This window comes from Lissotriton helveticus, chromosome 2_1 (assembly GCF_964261635.1).
Source record: "Lissotriton helveticus chromosome 2_1, aLisHel1.1, whole genome shotgun sequence".
NCBI lineage: Eukaryota > Metazoa > Chordata > Amphibia > Caudata > Salamandridae > Lissotriton > Lissotriton helveticus.
The window spans coordinates 666,299,804-666,314,080 of record NC_136059.1 but is presented as its reverse complement, the minus strand read 5'-3'; the positions used below and the strand labels follow the sequence as shown (position 1 = coordinate 666,314,080).

Below are 14,277 nucleotides of genomic sequence, written 5' to 3'. Positions count from 1 at the left end.
TGAAAATAAAACAAAAGCCAGAAAAAACCTTTGAAGGGCCCCTGTAATTTTCATTCTCCATCTGTGCTCTTTAAAGATTTATGGGAGGGCTGCAGTACCTCCTGCACCTCTAGTTCTAGCGCCAGTGCCCACATCCTGTCACAACACTTTTGAAATTCCTCTGGGGACAATGTCAACTTTGGCCAGGATTTTTCTGTAACATGTTCACCTACCCTAAACTGCTTGGTGCTGTTCGTCCTTTTCTTTCATCTTTTTTCTTACAATGCTGCTGTGGAATCTATCAACTAGTAGCGAATTACCATGAGCTAGGAAGTAAAAGTCTGCTAACACCACCTTAACGATGAATTCTTTACTCTAAGTTCAAAGGCTATTTCACTTTATTAATGCCTTCCTGAGTACCTCTTTTGCCATAGGTCAGATGTAGCTCAGAGCTTCACATTTGCTTTTAAAAAAACATTTTTATAGAAGTTAAATGGTACTGGCAAGGCCTCTCATAGGCACGGGGCAGGTGAGTCTAATGATGTAGGCATGGGTACAACAAAACTGCACGCAAAAGTTCTTTATTAAACCAACTATGTAAGCCATTTCCAACAGGTGGCTCTGATGTCTACAAGTTAATAATGGCATTGAGCCTATGAACTAAGAGTGACGGAATTACCATAAAGACAACATTTTCCTTTGCTGTGGGGAGCAGTTATCCAACCTGTCAAGTTCAAGAAATGCATTTTTTCCTATAACTAGCAACATTTATTCTTGCTTTTAATTTGTTGGCATCATAATGTTTTTCTGAAAATACTTTTTTAATAAGCAATTCTAGGAGCGAAAAGTGGATTTTGCTAAATACATTTTGCTGCTGTTGTAGAATCCCTTCTAAGTGCTGCTAGTCTATATTTAGCTGGAATTTAATTTCGTTTCCCCTGAGTTATTGCTCTTGAATATACTTGTACTGTTTGGTAACCGTTTTGTTTGCCCTTTAGATCAAACACCTCTTTTGCACTTAATTTTGTAATATGCGTTTGTAAATAGTTTGTGGGTCAAAAAACATGTACCTACAACTTTTCCATCAGATTGTAATTATGTTCTACGCATAATAAGCAGAACATTTTGTCAAATCCTTCATATGTGCTTTCAATGTTGTAGTTACAGATTGGATATTAGATCGAGATCCGCAAGAAGAAATGCTAAAAGCGTTTAAATTATTTGACGATGACGATTCTGGTAAAATAAGCTTGAGGAACCTGCGACGTGTTGCACGGGAACTTGGTGAAAACATGTCCGATGAAGAGCTACGTGCAATGATAGAAGAATTTGATAAAGATGGTGATGGAGAAAGTAAGTATTGAAGTCAAATCAGGTTTATCGGATAGCTCGCTCATCTAGCTTTATGGTATTGAAATTACCCACACATTTGTTAGTGATAATTGGACATGTTAACTATTTATATTTTGTGTGAAGTTAACAAAAATAATGCAATGTGCATAGAAAATGAAAGTGTCTCATCGTCAAAATGCCCTCAATATGCTGACATTTGTGTTTATTTCCCTCTCCAAAATAACCCAGAAGTTGAAATATTCTACATTTCTCCCAATTTTAGCTTTAATGGCATCAATTCAAAGTTCTTAAATATGTAAATATGATTCTGAAGGATACTTTTACATATATAATACTACAGATTGCTCACCTTAGAATCTTCCAGATACCATTTGGATCCGCAGGATTTTGTTGCAGTGGTTCTTTGTGCAGACAGGTGGCACTGTGGGGCTCGAAGCTACTACATATCACCCTGGAAATGACAGAGCAAAGCTGCATATTCGTGTCATCCCTGTGTACTGATGTCAGTTCCTTTATTTCCACGCTGTCTGACTTAATTTAGAGCTCTGCTCCCAAATTTGGCAGTCTTCTGAGGACTCCAAAACACTTCCAGAGTGTGTATGGAAAAAATGTCCCCACAGAAAATTGACAGGACTCATGCCATGTCACGACTGTAGGCGGCAGATGTTGGTCACGGACCCCCAGGAGGTGTGGCTTTGGTGCCTGGACTCTGAACATGACTCATTAATGTGATAAGTGGACCAGAATGCAGGGAGGCAAAGCTGTACATTGCCGAACAAAAGAAGTCGTTTTAGTCTTTGTGTAGGTCTCGCTTCCATTTCATTCATGATGTGCATCCCAAGTCGTGTTCACAGGGCCATTCTCACTGCCGCTCCACTTCCTGCTCAAAATGCTCCCTTGAGGACACTGGTCATGGAACCGATTCCACAGTTGGTGCTGCCTCCCTGGTCTAGCGTCAACCCCACAGGAAATAAAAGCCTTCAAAAAGGCCATGCTGTAAATGTTTAGTGAGCACCTGGTTCTCTGTGCCCCCTCAGATCTACAGGGGCATCTAGTCTGGGTACTGCTGATGCGTCCCTTCCCAAAGTCACCTGTCACTCTGGAACACTCAACCGGGCCCATGCGGACTCAGGTACATACTCCCATTCCGGTCCTAAATTCATGCCGGTTTCTGATGCCAGTGTCGCATCCAGTACCGAATCACATATCTGATCCCGTACCTACTTCAGTTAGAGATTGACTAATGTGCTACCAAATGACAAATGCAGCGGTTTGTCATGCAGCCTTACTAGAAAGCAGTGCCTCTACCTATCAGCTATCCGTAGTGGCTCCATTTTTTGGGGGGTTCTGAATTTGATCCTGTGGCAGAGGTGGGTGCACCTGAGGATACTCATGATGATCATTATGGGGTGACTTGCTCCTCCCATATTATATTGATGATCCCTTATACTTTGATTTCCAAAATGAAATGGGATTGTTGCAGCCCTTGACACTGAGCTTAGCTCACTATATGGGCCACCAATGGAAGAAAGTGCCTCATTTGCCGTGTTAGTTCGGAGGGCTGTCAAAGTATTGGAATGGCGGCCTACTACTGGAATTACAGCTGCCCTTCATTGATATTAAAACAAATGTTTGTACAGAAATGCTGCAGCCTGGGTTAGCATCATCTCCTCCCATTCAACAATGCTCTTACAGATACTTAGATGAATACCTGGTTGAAAACAATGTTCTTGAATGCCTGTTAGCTGGCAGGTGACCAGGCAACAAAGGCTGGCAGCCAATGATCTGGATCTTCTCAGCAAGCAGAGTCTTAATGTGCTGGCCTCAACAAGTAAGGTGAATCCTAGTTCATTTCCAGCCAATCCATCTGATGGAGAGTCCAAAAGAATTGATGAGTGGCAAACATATGTTTTCTTACTGCCAGCTTACAATCTATAAGCACAGTCTGTCTAATAGGCCGATATAAACTAGTCCTGTGGAACATGGCCAGCAAGAACCTTTTACAAGAATTGGAAAAAAAAAACCACAATATTTACCAATGCTCAAGACTGTTATGAAAGCCACGCAAGAGAATTTCGAAAAAACAGACACACTCACCCCTTCCAATATTATACATTATTTTGCAAATACATGCTAGATGGCAGATGGATCTGCCCATCATGATACCCTATAAATGTTTGCACACCCGCAAGCCCTGAACCTTAAAACTACAGTAACATCCATCTGTCCCCCACATATGCCTGTACACAGTGTAATGGGGTGCAGGTATTAACATTCAGGCATACTGCCTTTGTCTGGGATTCATATACATACTAAAAGAAGAAATGCAAAACCAATACCAAATGCAAACAGTATTAACACCCCTCGAGATAGTGCCACCTTCCAGTGCCAATATAATGTGTAATGATTCACTGTTAACACATATTCTGCTGGTTTCCTAAAAGTTCCCCGGAAACAATTCAATTGTTGATGGTGCCTATGCTCTTCCTTTGGCATTTCTTCCAAAAATATGTACTTTTTCGTAGCAGCGCTAATGGCTTCCAGGGTGTGCTTTTGTTGGCAGGTGATTTCCTTGATGTGGCACAGTAAATTTCATTGTTTCTTTTTTTTCTTTTTTAAGAGGGCTACTTGGGATTGAGTGATGTGTTTAAAAAACAAAAACAAAATCACAGCGTCACTCAAGCTGTTCTTGTTGGGGACTGCAAGAAAGCTCAGGAGCCTTTGCCCCAACCTGAATCAGCATGAGTACGGATTGCACTCTTCCCAGACACAGAGTGAGGGCAGCAAGTCACCATGCTCCCAGGGCTCTGGCCAGCTCTGAGAATTTAAACGGTGGAGTGCAGCAGTGCTCACTCCTTCTCTGCTGGGGCACTGGAGGCTTCAGGGGACTAAAGTGTTTGAAGCGTGTGGTAGTGCTCACTTTTTCAAAAACTTTTTTACATGTCCGCTTGTGACTTGGCTCTTTTTGCTTCTGGAGGTACGCTGTTCCTCCCAGGAGCGTTTATTTCAGGCCTCCTGGCCTTCTAATTTTTTATAGATTCCTGGAGCAAATTCTTCACTGCCCTCGCTATGATGAGTGTTAGCTCGGGCCTGCCTCCTGTCCCTTAGATCCTCATGCAGGTCCTGTTTCTGTCTGGCCCCTGGTTCTTTTTTTAATCCTGGGTCTCTACCACCAGCACCTGTCAGCCTTCAAACAGAATCTCCATTGCCACACAGGCCTCATGGCCTTCTAGCCTCCTGCATCGTACCTGCCTATTGACAGGTGTTATGGTGAGGTTACCCACTTTCTGGACCAGTCCACAGATGTTCGACGGAAACACTTTCCTTCATGGTCACCAGAAGTTCTATCCTTGCACTGTCCTCCCGAGAGTCTGGGGTGCCAATGTCACTGGCCCTGTAAAGACAGGTCAACAAAGCCCAAGTCAGTATTGTTACATCAATCGGCGGTCAATCTTCCTTGCGTCCTGCAAAATGAGTGGTTTTCTCTCTCTGTCCTTCCCTTGTACAGAGGATCGTTATAAGTGAGGCTGCAAAGTTCCAAACAATGGGCTCACTCTGCCCTATCCTAAGATGACTCATTATCACTCCACCCCATGCCAACTCTCCTGCACAGTATTTTAAGGGGCTTTCTAATATGGCAACTTAAAATGGTCTCTGGTAAGAGCTCCTGGTGAGGCTTAAGCCAAGCCCTCACCTAACACAGCCGACAGCCCCTTCCCTTCAAAATCTCAAATTGGTATCCTTCCTGTGATTGGATCCAGCAGTCTAGCTGCTCCCCTGTTCTCCTTCGATTCAGCCTTCTGGACCTATTGCAGTGTGAAAAAGTAACTAGGACATGTCCAATTTGTCCCCACCCCTTTTCTCTCCCAGGATCAGACCTAATCACCTCTAGATGGTCCATTGTGAGGGGAAGGTTCTAATCCATTGCTGGCCAGCAAAGTATTTATCTTGGCCCATCAGGTTGATTCAAAGACATAATCCAATTAACAGTAGGGGCTTAATGTACGTAAAGAAGTGCAGAGATTATGAAAATAACATACTGGCTGAGTTAGACGCGTGTGCACATATTTACTTTTAACCAATCCAAAGTCTCTTAACCCAGCTGCGCAGCAGAGTTCCTTATTTCAAAAGGCATGCACTGGAGGGTAGCACTCCAACAAATTTTTAAAATCACTTGCAGTAAGTGGGAATCACTAAGACTCACAGCAGCGAGCCAATAACCAGGTGGTCCAAAAAGGAAAAAGCATATACTGGAACCCATATTCTCACACTTCTGAAAACTAGGTAAGGCCTGCAACCACTAGGGTTGAGAGGAATTCTAAATCTGCTCTTGTGGGCTAAGCTATGGTGAGAAATGGGGTTATTAATTCCTCCACACCTCAGTAAACCCACAAAACAAAGTCATAAAGAATCACTGCTGAAATCCGAGTAACTGTGGCATAAGGAGCCGGCAATGCCCAGACAAGAGTGTGGTAAGTTCAAACAAAACCAACAATTTTAAATTAAAGCTCGTAACACCAAGACCCATCATGATCCTGCATCCCCCAGGCTGCTCTCTTTAGCTGTGGAAGTCATTTTTCCATTTTTGCTAAAGATGGCTGACATGTCTATAGAAAATGGAATAGTCCAGGTGGAGTGGAAACTGCAATGGCTAAAGCCGTTTTAAAGAAACCAAACTCAGATCCCACCTGCCTGTCAAACTACCGCCCAATTCTCCTACTGCCAAGGCTGAGTAAAGTGTTAATTTCCACCCTCAGAATTTATTGAATCCAACAATAGACTTCACACTACTCAAACGGGCTTTCGGGCCAAACATAGTACCAAGACCACCCTTTTAGCAGTATTGGAGAATGATAAAATGAGGCTTCATCATGGTATCATTGTAGCTATTATTATTCTTGACCGTAGCGCTGCCTTTGACACCGTGCCTCATGATGTTTGTTAGAAATGGGATTTCTTGTTGGCTAGGGCTTGCGCCTAAGCCAGACAGAAACCACAACTCTAGTCAGGGCAAGGGAGTTACACGCTGAAGATAACCCCTGCTCACCCCCTTGGTAGCTTGGCACAAGCAGTCAGGCTTATCGCAGAGGCAATGTGTAAAGCATTTGCACAACACACACATACAGCAGCAACACACTAGGCACACCACAAAAGAAACTCCACACAAGGTTATATATAAAAATAGCCTTTGTATTATCCAAAACACATTAGAATAGTAATCGCACAATATACATGCAAATCGCTGGGGCAGGGCAGGATTGTAACTCACCCCTCTCTTATTATAACCTGAATACCTCCAAAGAAAAGAATGGTGCTGGCACTACTGTCCCTCCGGGCTCCCTACTGGGACTTTCCAAGCCAATGGCCCCCACGTGGAGCTGCCCCCTAAAGCGGTGTAACTGAAGAACAACAACAGGCACTGGCGCTCCTGTGCCCGGAGTCCCCCACTGGGACCCTACAAAACAAATGTGGCCAAACATTGCAGCTGCCCCCTGTCTGGCGGGGCAGCTGTGAAGAAGGATCAGACCAGAACTGGACACTGGCACCAACTGTGCCAGGGAGGCCCCATTGCGACTCTCTAAAACCAATGCCCCAACGTTGGAGCGGCCCGCTCTCCTGCGGGACCGCTCATGAAAACCTGGCACCGACAATGTGGCTCAAAAGGGGCTCCAGTGCGGGGAAAGACTTCAAGGCAGCTGCCCACTACCATCCGGGGCAGCTGGTACGGCGTGGTAACAAAGCCACTCCTCCCCCCACCTCGTCACAGCTCCTCATTTGGGACAGGCACCGGCAGTGTGTCCTGCATGCCCTCCGCTACCGAGACCTCCTCTCCCTGCTCCTCCGGAAGGCTGATACCAGTCCACGAAGCTCGGCTCCTTCCCACTTCCTGATTGCCACCACGCCCACAACCAGGCAACCTGCCTGATTTCCGGGTCAGCCACGTCTTCTCTCCGGGTCGTAGTGGTGAAACGCGGGGTGGGCTCCCGCTTCAAATCGAGGCAATTGCAGTGTGGGCACCATCCAGTAAACACCATAAGCTGGTGGGCACCCATTCAAAAACGGCCGAAACGCGGGTTGGGCACCCGCTGTTAAAATATGCATAAAGTGGGGTAGGCTACCGCTCTGTTGGGCAAAAATGCGGGGGAATAACCACGTCTGGATTCCCTCTAAATGGGATGCCACCCTGTGCTGCGAAGCCCCAGCACTCTCCCCGTCCTGGGAGAGTTATTTCAGCTCTGGTCCCAAAGTTCCGGGGGGCAAAGGCTGGGCCCAGGCAGGCCAGCACACAGGGCCCTCCAGCTGGGAGGCAGTCCCTCGTGGCGGTTCCTCCAAGGGCCCAAGTTTCAAGTTTATTTATTTATTTGATTTGGTTCTCCACTGAGAACCAAAAATATTTAATGCACAGTATTGACTTTTACACCGTTTTGTTAACATTTTTCATTCTAATACAAAGTTAAAAATGGTTTTAAAAATTTGTAAAAATTGTAGCAAACAAATTTGTTTGGCGGAGCTTTACATAAAATAATCAGTTCCTGTACTGAATTAATTCTACATTTGGTATAAACTGGTTGTAAAAATCTCTTTCTTGCCTTTACCACTATCGCATTTGGGCAGGTAAACAACAAATGCTCCAAGTCCTGCTCTCCACCATTACACAAATTACAAATAGTGCTTTCTTTTAGGTGCCACCTAGATGTAACGGTTTTTACAGGAAGTATCCCAAATCGGAGCAGGACAATCGATCTCCTGACCCCATGGTTTAGATTAAAGTTAATATACTGCTGAGGTTTCTTAAAAGCTATAGTTTCTGTAACATTCTTATATAAAGGCAATTTAGAGCAGTACTGAGAGTCAAGGTCAAAACCAAGTCTTGGAGTAAAGTGCTTTAAGAAGAGTTTCACCTGGGCAGGTGTCCAAGATACTAACATGTTAATGTTAGTCTCTGATAACTTGAAAGCGAATAAAGCATTTTTTGAAAATACATGTTTCGACGAATCACATTCAAATGTTTCTATTTTGAGCAGAGATCGAAGCGTTCCTTCTTCCGCATGGAGGAGATTGTACGCCCACCTGATGATATTAGCAATTCCTCGGGCATAGCAACTGATTAATGAGTACTCAAGGCGGAGAGCTTGTACTGGTACCGCCTAAGACAGCTTCGTTCGTTTCCGTAGGATCTTTCCTTCTTTTAGGTCTAAAAAACTCCATTGGCTTATTGGTATATATTCGAGAGCGTATGACAATACTGGTGGAATCTTGGCGCTGTATACCTTAAGCATGGAAGAAAAGTGTCTTTGTCCAGATGCTGCGTATAACCGTGAAAGTGCTCCCACATGCACATCGGATTTTCGGTTCAGATTCAGAGTATGGGGCCTATTTTGTAAGGACTTGGTGAAAATTCGACCTAAATAGGTATATTCATTTACCACTTCCACCATTTTTCCCCCTAGGGACCAGCTGAATTTGATGCTCTTTTTCCTTCCTGAGAATGTACCTATTTTTGTTTTCGCGATGTTAGGTATTAGATAATTTTCCTCCGTATAATTATGAAGTGCCTGGAGGCTTCTTTGCAAACCAAATGGGGTTAGATCTAATATAATTACATCGTCTGCATATAACATAGTATGTATATTGTGGAAGGCTATTTTTGGTGGAAAGTTGCATATTTGCTGAAAACATTGAGGCATATCACTAAGATAAAGGGAAAACAATAGGGGAGCAAGAAGGCATCCTTGCCTAAGGCCGTTTGGAGTCTGGATAGGACTAGTAAGACCCTTTTCCCTCCCCATTTGAACCTGACACCAGGTATCTGTATGTAGTGATGTTAATATATGTAATAGTTTGTCCGGGATACCCATTTTGCTAAGTTTTCTATAGTGTTCCTCTATCCACTCTATCGAATGCGGTGGAAAAATCGATAAAAGCAGCATATACAACCTGGGATTTAATTGTCACGTATTTATCTAAGATGGTTTGCAACACAGCAATGTTGTCGGTGACCGAATGCTTTGGTCTAAATCCAGCCTGGTATAGGGGAATTAGTCCAGATGAAAAGGCCCAGTCCTAAAGATGATCTAATACTGTTGCTGTAAAGATTTTTCCTGTTGCATCCAGAAGGGCTATCTGGCTGTAATTGCCAGGATGCAGCCTCGTACCCTTTTTATGTATGGGTATTACAATGCTCCCCTTCCATGATTCGGGGATTTCCCCAGTACTAAAAATATGGTTGAAAAGGGGAGATAACATCTTACTCCATTCTTTGGGGTTGCATTGGAGGACCTTATTCGGAATTTGGTCAGGACCTGTTGCTCCTGTCGTTCTCGCCTTTCTTATATGCATCTCAATTGAAAATGGACTAGATACTGTGCTATTTAAGGGTTTTATTTCGGAATTCCTAGCAAAATTATGGCTCATTTCTGAATTGGTATTTAGTTTATATAAATTGGCATGGTAGAGTTCCCATTCTTTTGGAGGCACCGGAATAGCTTGTAATGCTTTTTTCTTTGGCAATTATACTCCAATAGGCACGTTGGTTGTTTTGTGCCGCAGCTATCTGAAGGTCTACCCAGTTTTTATCTTGAGTTATTCTCTTATTTTTTTCTTTTTCTCTCCTATGTTGATTTTTCAATTTGTTAATTTCTAACAGTTTGGATGCTGAGCTTTCTAGAAACTGTGCTCTTATCAGTTTATATAGAAGTTTTGTATTGGTAGCTGACTTTGGCTTTTTGTTTTGATTCTTTGTTGTTCTTGGTTGCATCAACTTTTCCTGTAATTTTTGTGTTAGCTTTTTAATAACCATTTCAAAATTTGTTATCGTATTTGTAGAATGCATTACTTGTAGGAGTTGCGTTGAATCGATTATGGTGATTATCTTATTAAGTGTAGCTGAATTCCAATGAATCCGTCTTTGGACCGGGTTTGCCAAAACTGTGCTATAGCTGTACATAATTTGGCTTGACGGGGAAAGTTGTGTTTTCCACTCTGTACTTACTAGTAAAATAGCATGGTCACTACCATGAACAAAATTAGTTTTGAGTTGTAAGACTGATCCAAACAAATCGTAGCTGCAGATCATGTAGTCCAACAGTGAGGAACTACAGTTTCCCTGTCTTGTATTTGAGGCAGGAATATCTCCTTCTACATTGCCATTTAGTATTATTCCATTTAACATGGGGAGTGATGCTATTAGGATTTTTCCTCTTTTATCCGCCTTATTTTCTTTAGGAAGTAGTGGAATGGAGATTCCCAGGGCCTCTTCTTTGTGCCAATTTGCCCATTTTAGTAATACCTCATTAGATATTTTCCCATTAAAGTCACCCATAATAAAAAGCGATGGATAACCTTGACTTTCAATTGTTTGTTCAATATCTTTTAAGATTTCTATAGGGGATATAGATATTATAAATTAGTAGATCTTTTAAGGTTTCTGGAAGGTTTGTCCTGAACTTGATCTTAATACATTGATTAGTCTTTGAGTTAGTTGGAATTATTTCTTCGGCCCAATTGTAATCTTCGTTTAATAAAATCGCTATCCCACCTTTCGCATGACCCCGATCAACCTGCTCTGCAAGAATATCATATACAAAATATTTCTCTTGATTAAAATTTTGTGTAGTCCAACTTTCTTGAAGGGCCACTATAGCTGGAGAGTTTTTTGTTATTTCAGCCATTTTTTCTTTAGTTTTTCCCGCTATGTTCCAAGAGGAGATCGTCAAGCCTGTGCTAAACAGAGAATTTGTTATCCTTAATTTGTTTATTACTGTTCAGGGTCTCCGAGATCCAGGCCCATGAATGATCCCTCTTTGTTATTTCCTTGCTGGGGGTATTTTTACTCCAGATTTCTCTTTCGCCGTTCTTTATAGAAACAAATATGTTTTCTACAACATGGTCTAGGGAATTGATCATTGTGTTAAAGGTTTGCTTCAATCACTGCGTTTTGAGAGATTCTTCTGTTGTATGTTTCTTTTGAACTTCGTGCTTTACTACTGGGGTCAGATCATAACCATATTTGTGGAGAGTCTCACTCTCCATCAATATAATTCCTGGTATTACTGAGACCAAAATTCTACAATCACAGTCGTTGTTTTTGTTTTTTCCGAGAACATAACTAGTTTTATTTCATTTCGTGCTAGGGATTGTAACGGCTGAATCTTTTGAAGCAGACTAATAATTCGGTCACGATTGAGTGGAGCTTCATCTGAAGGGAATAATTCTGTGATTTGCAGATAATTAGGCCTGATCTCCTCTGCTTGTGGATCCTTTTTCTGAATAGAGAAAGATCTTTTTGGGATCTCTCTTAATGCCGGGCTTGTAGGGCCGTGTGCTGCTAGTAGAAAATGTGTTGCCTTTGGGTTTAGTTTACTCAGTTGGTTAAAGTTATCACTTTGGTTTTCGCTGGCGACTTCTGCTCCTTTATCTTCGGGATCTGGGGCAATTCTGCTCTTTCCTCATTACCTAATAATCAGATTGGTAAAGGGGTATTATTCTGAAATCTAATTTTACGGGCTTCCTTTTTCTCAATTCTTCTTAGCGCCTTTCTCCTTTTCAGTTTGGTCATCTTTGCTTTTTTTTTCTATTTGTACTTTCTGGGCCCTGTATGTCATCATTAGATAGCTCAATATCGGCAGTTGCTTTAAGATGAGATATTACAGGACTGTTCAAAGTAAATTTGGGTTTACTTTTTGTAAAAATTGGATAGTAAGCTACAGGCTGATGGTGTAACTGATTTGGTTTCCTCCTTGAAAAGGTTTCTGAGAGAATATATCAGGTTATAATCCTGATTACCCTTAGATTCCATAGATAGTTTCCTTCCGGTTTGAGTTGCAGTTTCTTTTTTTAGAGGGAGAGGCGTTTTTTTTATTTCAACTTTTGAATTGTAAGAGTTTTCCCCTTTACATTTACCACAGACTCCTGTTATTATTGTTGATTTTATTTGCTCTTTCTTCTTTTTTTTCTCTACTAGAAATTAGTATTCCTAGTTGAGTATCAAGCGTTTGGTCAGAATTTTCCAATATGTTCCCTAGATGGATGAGAACTGATTCCAGGATGTTTTGCAGGGTAAACAAAGATTTGGATACTGGGGTGTAGTTGTTAGAAAGACCTGTAGTTTTAAAAAGAGAGAGATCTGGTGATTTTTCAAGGAATCCCTCTAGATCTGATGGTTTTTGTGGAGTACTGTTCTGGATATTCTGGGTCTCCTTTTGGGGTCCCATATGAAATATTAGGACCTTGATATTAATATCTGGACAGATGATATTATATTCTTGAGATTGTTGTATTTTGGATGATTCCGGTATTATTGATCCTGATACCATTACATTCGGAATTGAGTCCTCCCGGTCGATTAAGATACTTTTTTGAGGAACCTCAAGTGTTCTTTGATTTTGAATTTGAGTTTGATGTATTCCATCCTCTTTATTCCCTTTTTTCCTTGATTATTTGATCTTTTGGTACTTGCCCCATATCATCTGGGTTTAGTTTTGCAAAATACTTTATAATCCCAGAAGTTGCTACAGACTTTCCAGTTCTTACCGTCTTGCTAGTACTCTTTCTAATTGCCTCTTCCGTTCCCATCCTCTTCATAAAGATGGTTCTTGATCTTAATTTTTTATAAGCCATTACAGTATAGTAGGTCACTTAGTATTGTTTTAGTTGTAATTTTAGTCGTCCTGTTTATAGCGGAGAGTTGTTAACTGGGGGTCTTAACCAGCCGTATGCTTAATATGCTGTCCCCTGCTGCCCCCTACTTTTGATCCAACGTTAGAGAAGATACTCTTGCCCAATTCCAGTCGACACCGTCAGGGAGGTAAAGCTCCAAGGGCCAGTAAACCGGTGCGCCGCTCATGCAACACCGAAGCTAGCACCCAGTTCCCGCTCCCTAACTCCGTTTCTTATGAAATTATAACGTTTTCACGGACGTCCGACATTAGTTACCAGTCATTCGTTACTTGGTTATTATAATATTAATACCGCTCATTACTCCTGCTACGAAAAAATCTGGTGAGGTTATGGCCTGCTTCCTAATGAGGGTTTTTTGATAGATAATCTGCCGTGTGGATTCCTCACCTTGTGAATATCCCCTTGCGTCAGCAACATTCGGAAATTCTTTTTGTAGCCTCGCGCCGACGTGGATTCGGACGTCACAGAGACACGACATCGCTCGCGACTCCGCTGACGTCACCGACGCCTATAACAGGCCCACGCCGGCGTGATGACATCAGTTCCCTTTTTTCCGCGTTGTTGACGCTAACTGTTTCGGGATACTCTGTAGCTTTACTGGTGACTTTGTTACTATTTTTCTTAGATTCTCCATTCTCTGCTCTTTTTCTTCGATTGTCATGTCGACAAAGAAAACAGGTTTTAAGCCTTGTAGAGAATGTGGAAAGATGATGTCCGTTACGGACCCACACCAAGACTGCATTTGGTGTCTGAGTTCTGACCATGACGTGGATGGGTGTTCGTCGTGTCAGAAAATGAATCCGAAGGCTCTACGAGAAAGGAAGTCAAAACTTCTTGTGGCTAAGCTGAAGGCGAGTAAAGTTAGAAGGTCTTCAAAACACTCGAAGAGATCGAAGTCGAGGTCCAGGTCGAGATCTCGTGAGGCGTCGGTCTCGAAGTCGTCATCTGATCATGCTTCCGGCTCTCGTAGAAAACATAAGAAGAGGAGACATGAGTCCCGACGTCATTCGGATGATAGATCTGGCTCAAGATCAAAGTCTCCAAAGAAAGTGAAGTCGAAGGTAATTCCTCCACAAGTTTCGGATCAGGAAGGTGAGGCCTCACCTTCGGAGTCGATAGTCCATTCTCCGACTCCGGTTCCGGATCCGACTCCGGCTCCGTCTCCGGCTCCATCTTCGAATCCTGAGGACGCCGATGGAGTTCCTGTTGAAGAGGAGACTTCGAATCCTGTTAATTTAACAGATTCTAATCTGCCTCGAGGTCAAC

The 14,277-nt window shown here is 42.5% G+C and overlaps 1 protein-coding gene across 3 annotated transcripts in view; it reads left to right on the top strand.

The window, feature by feature from the left end:
• Positions 1 to 14,277, top strand: part of CETN3 (centrin 3) — a 146,030-nt gene that overhangs the window by 110,495 nt on the left and 21,258 nt on the right. For all 3 annotated transcript variants that reach the window (XM_078675367.1, XM_078675365.1, XM_078675366.1), the window contains exon 5: positions 1,141 to 1,332. In XM_078675367.1, coding sequence (XP_078531493.1) covers positions 1,141 to 1,332 — 192 coding nt within the window. The remainder of the gene's footprint in view (positions 1 to 1,140; positions 1,333 to 14,277) is intronic.